The sequence below is a fragment of the Vespula pensylvanica genome, chromosome 1 (assembly GCF_014466175.1).
Source record: "Vespula pensylvanica isolate Volc-1 chromosome 1, ASM1446617v1, whole genome shotgun sequence".
NCBI lineage: Eukaryota > Metazoa > Arthropoda > Insecta > Hymenoptera > Vespidae > Vespula > Vespula pensylvanica.
This window is the reverse complement of record NC_057685.1, coordinates 7,078,152-7,085,651: the sequence shown is the minus strand read 5'-3', so window position 1 is coordinate 7,085,651 and position 7,500 is coordinate 7,078,152. Positions and strand designations below refer to the sequence as shown.

The window sequence follows — 7,500 nt, the reverse complement described above, 5'->3', positions numbered from 1 at the left end:
GAATAAGAAAGAAAAAAATAGAGAGAGAGAGAGAACGAGAGAGAAAAAATAAAATGAGAAAGAAAGAGAAAGAGAGAGAGAGAGAGAGAGAGAGAGAGAGAGACAGAAAGAAAGAAAAAAAAATAAAAGATAAAAGAAAATAATATCGGACGGCAGTTTTCAGGTCAACGCGAGATCGGCGGAGCGTTTAAAATCGGCGAAACGATTTCCAGGTGTAGTCGAGAGGTCTACGTTGAATTCTCCACGGCAAGGCAAGGCAAGGCAAGGCAAGGCAAGACAAGGCAAAGCAAGACAAGGCAAAGCAAGACAAGACAAGCCAAGGCAAGGCAAGGCAAAGCAAGGCAAAGCAAGGCAAGGCAAGGCAAGGCAAGCCAATGCAAGCAATGCAATGCAAGGCAAGGCAAGGTAAGGTAAGGCGGTTGCCGATTATAATTCGCAGCTAGTGTAACCACAGCCTGTAAACTAGTCGGGAGATGAGAGGCGATGCTTGCTCGTAATTCTCTTTCTCTCTTAAAAGACAAAAAAAAAGAAAGAAAGAAAGAAAGAAAGAAAGAAAGAAAGAGAGAGAAGGCACGTCACAAGTTAACGGTTTTAAAGTCTTCGAGTGGCGAGTGCCGCTCTCTCGCTCGACTCGTTCGACTCGCTTTCATAAAATCAGTCGACTGTGAACGGAGGAATGCGACGGAATGCTGAAATTATTCCAACGACGAGCGCCGCCGTCGTCGAACGAAACGAACCGAAGAAGAGAGAGAATTTTTCTCTCGGCGAGGAATCGCTCAACGACCGTTCGAACATCGCGGGAGTGCGCTCGGTCGCACTTTTTAATCGGCAAAAAGCCTAAGAACGTCGTCGTCTTCGTCGTCCTCGTCGTCCTCGTCGTCCTCGTCGTCTTCTGGTCATCGTCGTCGTTGTCGTCGTCGTCGTCGTCGTCGTCGTCGTCGTCGTCGTCGTCGTTGACGAGCGAACCAACCGAATCAAACCAAACCAAACCAAAGTAAACCAAACCAAACAAACGAATATCTGTTGAATTTTCACCGAGATGTCTACTCGTAGTCAGCATAAGATAAAACAAGAAAAAGAAGAAATCCAATATTAAGAAGGAGATGTATCCCTCGATCGGAATTAAAATCGATATTATCGATCGAGCGGAATTATCAATCCTTTTATCTCTATTTTTCTTTCTTTCTTTTTTTTTTTTTTTACGACGGCTTCGTACATGCTCAAGATCGAATTTAACAGACTTTTTTAAAGAAGATTCAAATATCATTCTGATATATTCTGCGTGCTTGTATATATATGTATATAAATTTGAGATTGCATTAGATTGACCAATTTTATTACAAATTGTTTCTTTATTTTATTTTATTTTATTTTATTTCATATCATTTTATTTATATTTGTAAATTTCCGGCATTACTTATTTGCTCTAAATAAATACTACATTATATAATACTATCATTAGATCTGATACTATAATTATAATCATATATCTGTATACTATACAATTATAATATATAGAATAATTATATATCTATGTAGTATAAAAATAAATATTTGTAAACATTATAAGTAAAAAATATTATTGTATTATTTATTTGAATATCAAATAATGAAAATTTCAACGTCCCGCAAACGATTCTTAAAAATTGAAGATCACGGTATAGCAATTCAAAATTCATTGGTTGCTCTTAGATACAGAAGTAGCTACAATTAAGTAGATCTATTCAAGACAAACGAACTCTTTCGTAGCTTCAATGGGAAATCTTAACGGTTCCGATTTCTCGAGTAGTAAGTCCAATTAACGCTTCTAATCTCAAGTAAGGCGTTTCGAGTTAATCCCAAAACGAGAACGTCGCTCTTGGCGTTATCTTCGGCCATTGCCGACGTTACTTATCCATTGTCTTGGGCTTAAGGGAAACGGTCGCCAGATCTTAAATCTAAATTGCATCTCTTTGTCACTGTTCTTGTCTTCGAGCAAAACAAACGTATCGTTCTGGCGACACTTCATTCGAACATTACGCGCCAATTCGAATATATTTCTTATTATATAAGAATAATCGTTTTATATCGTTGATTCGATTTAATTCGATATAAAATAATTCAAAAAGTTAGATACAAATACACACACACACACACATATATATATATATAATATTTATACGATTATTAAAATTTTCTTCTCACCCCATACCCCCTCTCTGTCTCTCTGTAATTCATTTTTACAAAAAAAATTAAACTCACCTTTAAAGTCAATAGTGCTCCTGGAAATATCCCAAGAGCTGCCAAACTTTGACTGTGATCGGTAAGCTCGTGTTCACCCAACATCAGATGCTGATCGTACGGTCCAGCGCCGCAAATTTGCATCGTCTAAAAAAAGTAAAAAGAAGACAATAATAACAACGGCAACAAGAACAACAGTAGCAGCAACAGCAACAACAACAATAACAACAACAACAATAAGACGAAGAAAGTAAAAGACGAAGATCAAAGTCATTCAAATATCCCTTCCTAATAAACTAATTTGTATTATTCGAAAAAGAAGAAAATATCACAAGAGACACGATAAAATAGACGTGTTACCACGACGATGGGTTAAAATACCAAAACGGATAAAGAAGTACTCTAATAAGGAAAAGAAAATGAACGAAGAGAGGCACTTTGGATTCTCGAAAGTTTGAAGAAGAAGAGCATGTGCAGGAGAAGAGCGCATGCGTCCAGGTAATTGCTTAATTTGTGAAACCAACGTTGGTGCTTCGAAAGAGGCAGAAACATTTGCTCGCGATAAACCCCATTGACCGCGTCCTTCTCTCTTTCCTTCTTCCTCTCATCTTGGATGATCCGTTGGTCCGATGCCGGTGTCGGTGTAAACGCGCAGGTTGCTTCGGTTTTACGAGCGAACGAGTAACCGAGACCTCTTCCACGTTGAAAGAGAAAAGAAAGGAGAGAAAGAAGGAGAGAAAGAGAAAGAGAGAATAAGAGAGAGAGAAAAAGAAGGAGAATACGTTACGCGAAAGAAGATGTGCACACAGAAAGGAGACGTATAAACCCCTGGTTATACCGTTTCCAACGTAAACCGACTTAAACTGTCTGCGGAATAACTCACCTCTTCTTTCTCTTCCATCTTCTACTCATCCTACTCGAGAAGGAACCTCTTTTACATCGTCTAAATTCGTTTACAGTAAAAAATATAAATATATAAATAAATATATAAATAAGTAAATAAGTAAATAAATAAGTAAATAAGTAAATAAGTAAATAAATAAATAAATAAATAAATAAATAAATAAAATTTTCTTTGTAAAACTTTCATGAAATTTATCCTCAACCTGATCAGATTAGAGAATTGTCTTTTTTTTTTTCTTTTATTACGTTATAAATGAATATAAATGAAAAAGGATTTACTACTTGTTTATAATTATTTTAATTTGAGATTATAAGAACGAGGCTGTAGGTCATGAAGAAGAAAAAAAAAAGAAAAAGAAAGAAAGAAAAAAATAATCTGTATATTTCGTTAATCGAAGATAAATTCAAAGAGAGACTCTATAAATATCGCGGGTGGTATTATAGATGACGAGAAATAAATTTTATACGTGTTTAAATTAAAGATTATCATTCAACGAAAAACTGTATATTTATTATATTTATGAAACGGAATTGTTCCTAAATGATATAACGATAGGATATTCGATTATTAGATAAATCGATCGAAGAAAGATATATTTAACAATCCCAAGAACTATTTATTTTTTTCTCTATTGTCAAAGCAAAGAAACCTATCTTCCAAGAGAATAGTAGAAGAGTCATGAAACCTCGAAGGCTCTTCGTTGAAGTCTCTTCTCTTCCTACCCCGAGAACGAAAACCATCCGACAAAAGCGATAAATAGAGGTGGGTTTAACAGGATCGAGAAGGCAAAGTAGGTGTGGCTGGAAAATTGCTGGTGGGTAAAGCCGTTGGTTAACTAAAGTTCGATCCTTTCAGCCTCTTCCAACAACAACAACAGTAACAGCAACCAACAGCTTCAGAGATAATCGAAACCGACTCTGCTAGCTACTCTTGAATTCTCATCGATAGAAACAATCTTCCTGATACATATGCGATTCACTATGATCTGTTATTACACTCGCCATTCTTCGAACATTTTTCTTGTAAATTTAAGGGGAAAAAAAAAAAACGTAAGAAACATAAAAACGAAAATAAAAAAAAAAAGAAAGAAATAAATATACTTTCGTACAAAACTGTCCAACGTATTGGCCATGGCAAGTTAACGGAAAAACGGTAACATTCGTGGACCGTTGTCGACGTATTATCGTTCTATCTACCAGAACGAATCGGCTCCCACAATTAAACGCGTTCTTACGTAATTCCTCGAATTTCCCGGCGACGACATTAAGCCTTCCCTCGATCATTAGAATCTCCAACGGCAACGGCAGAAACAGTGGGCTGTAATTACACGGTACTGTTGCTCCAAAAGAAATCTCTCCTACTGTTTCTCTTTCTCTTTCTCTATTTCTCTTTATCTCTCTCTCTCTGTTTCTCTTTAAAAGATGACGATGACAACCATCGTCGTTCGGCGAAGAAACACAAAACTATATTTCTCTAAGATCACTTCTATTTTTATTTTTATTTATATTTTTATATATTCTTTTTTTTTTTTCCTTATTTTCTTTCCCTTTCGTTTTTTTCAATTTCTTTTCATTTTTCCTTTTTGCCTTTCAAAACGCGATAGTTCTCGGTGAAAGAACAATCGGGAAAAAGAATCGAACGGGCTACTTGGAATGTGATAGAAAGTAATATCGAGTTTACGACGATTACGTAAACGCCAACGCCATTGCGGGTTGCCCATCATGTTTCTCTGTCTTTTTCTCTGTCTCTGTTTCTATTTCTCTCTTTCCTTCTCTCTCTCTCTCTCTCTCTCTCTCTCTCTCTGTTTCGCGGGCGCACGCTACCACCACTTGTCCGCACTCGACCATGAAATTCAAACATTTTTATCGAGCTTCGCACCTTTTTGCCAAGACGTAAAAAGCAAAGAACGCGCGCTCGCTCGACATATTTCTCCTCCAGAATGACGAGGAGAGCTGCTGATCCGGCACCCTTGATCCGCATCTCTCTCTCTCTCTCTCTCTCTCTCTCTCTATCTTTTTCTCTATCTTTCTCTATCTCTATCTCTCTCTTTCTCTCTGTCGATATTTTCCAATAACGGTCTAACGCGTGAAGAGTTCACCTTCCTTTCATCGGCGAAGTGTTTGCCGTAAAATCGAATGAAATCGAATGAAGGAAAGAAGGAATGAAGGAATGAATGAAAGAACGAAAGAAAGAAAGAAAGAACGAAGGAACGAACGAAGGAACGAACGAACGAACGAACGAACGAATGAACGAATGAATGAACGAATGAATGAATGGAGGAAGATTGAGCTTTGTGAATTCTCATTGACGCGCGACGAAGAGTTTACCAGAAGATATTAGAAAAGATCAACTTTGGCTTGAAGGTAGATCCCTTACGGGACAACGAAAGAGAAACGTTAGAGAAAGAAGGAGAAGAGGCGGCTGTAATATGGGGAGAGGGGAAGAAAGAGAAAAAGAAAAGGGAAAAAAGAAATTTAAAAAAAATTCAGAAAAAAAGAAGAAAAGAAAGAAGAAGAAGAAGAAGAAGAAGAAAAGATAAGAAACGAAGGAAGAAAGAAGAGAAGAAGGAAAGAGGAATGAGAAAAAGAAAGTGTGCGTGTGTCTATGTGTGTATAAGAGAGAGAGAGAGAGAGAGAGAGAGAGAGAGAGAGAGAGAGAGAGAGAGAGAGAGAGAGAGAGAAAAGGAGAGAAAAGGAGAGACTTAGATGGAAGTCTGAGTGGAGCGAAGTGGAGTGAAGTGGAGTGGATAAGTCGGAGGCCTGTTATTAGCGCGAGGTTTATGCTCTTTCGGCTTTTTGCCGGTTGCCCAAGCCAAGAAAGGGAGATGGCCCCAGCCCTCGCAATATAAATACGCTTAATAGTTTAAGCACACTGCCAGGGCCCAGGCATATGCTAACCAGCCATAACTACGCTTTACTACTTTCGTCCGGCGATGCGCCGGCCCGAAGAAGGAAGACCAAGGAATATAGGGATGCTTGGGGGAGGGAAGAAGGGGGTGGTACAGTGGCGGCCAGGGCGGCCAGGACGGGCGAGAGGGAGGAGGGATGGGAGAACGAGCAAACGAGCTACCTTGGACTCACTGCCCACAGTTTCTCCTTCAGGGGTGGCTGACTGCCAAAATCCGCCGTCTTGAATCACGAACGAATCACGAATCACGAATCGAGTTTAATATCCTTTCTGTTTTTCCTTTCGATCGAATGTTTAATAAAAAATAAGAAAAAAAGAAAGACAAAAGAAAAAGGAAATGATTACTTACCATAACTTTGAGTTCCTTCAACGTTATCTCGGACGACACTTTCAATTCGTGAGATCCTTTAACTTTTCTTCTTGTCCTCGATGGTCTCGAACTGTCCATCTTTGGTCTCTTGGCGGCTACCTGCGGCACGCGTTCGAACACTATAATTAATGGTTCTCTATTCTATTGTAAAAGGAACAAAAAAAGAAGAAACGAGAAAAAGAAGTTTTCTTGGAGATTAAAATACGCGTCGAAATGTTTTCTTTTCTTTTTCTTTTTTTTTTTTTTTTTTTTTTTTATATATATATATTTCTTTTCTTTTTTTGTTACATTAGGGAATACTTCTACTTAAAGAAATGAAAATGAAGAAAGAGGAGGATAAAAACGTAAGAGACAGAAGCAAGCAGGTGCCCTTCTTAACGCTCTTGATCAACGTATTATTATTATTATTATTATTATTATTATTATTATTATTATCACAATTATTATTATTATTATTGTTATCATCACTATAAAAGAAATTAGATTCCTAAAAATAACGCCTTATCGAGTAGCATCAAACTAAAGGTGCGACCGGTTCCGAAAAAGACTAAGACTGTCTGTGGTGACTCGGCACGTAGGGCCATTAACAAAATTCTTCGTCGTCCATCTTCGAGGACTACGAATGAGAAATTTTGAACGAGAGAAAGAGAGAGAAAGCGTGCTCGAATAAGCGATAACGAAAGATATTTTTCTGATAAAATGAAATAAAATGTAGAACACGCACAAACATCTAACATAACAATGTTAATTGAAATAACGTTATGATAGAATTCATTTAAAAATTGTACGATTTTATCATATTTTTCATCTCAAGATTTCGTCTTGTTCTTTAAGATTTGTTCTTTCATTTATTTTTCTTTTTTCTCATTCTTTTTTTTTTTTTTCCTTTTATTTTGTTAATCAAATGCGAGATATGCATCGACAAAAAATAATGAAAAACGTTGTAAATTACCTCTGTTGTCAGCTCCGCCTTGGAATCGTCGCTGTCGTCGACACATTTTATATATATAACAGCCTTGTCGTACTTGAGACTCTCCAATCTTTCCTGTTCCACCCTCGCCAACATGCAAGATGCGCAAGAGTCTAAAACAGACAAAAA

The 7,500-nt window shown here is 37.3% G+C and overlaps 1 protein-coding gene across 4 annotated transcripts in view; it reads right to left on the bottom strand.

Annotated features, from left to right (window-relative positions):
- The window catches only part of LOC122633780 (ubiquitin carboxyl-terminal hydrolase 48-like), a 58,921-nt gene that overhangs the window by 21,862 nt on the left and 29,559 nt on the right, over positions 1-7,500 (bottom strand). For all 4 annotated transcript variants that reach the window (XM_043822411.1, XM_043822330.1, XM_043822162.1 and 1 more), the window contains exons 14-16: positions 7,354-7,484; positions 6,381-6,500; positions 2,242-2,367 (exon numbers count right to left, since the gene is read on the bottom strand). In XM_043822411.1, coding sequence (XP_043678346.1) covers positions 2,242-2,367; positions 6,381-6,500; positions 7,354-7,484 — 377 coding nt within the window. The remainder of the gene's footprint in view (positions 1-2,241; positions 2,368-6,380; positions 6,501-7,353; positions 7,485-7,500) is intronic.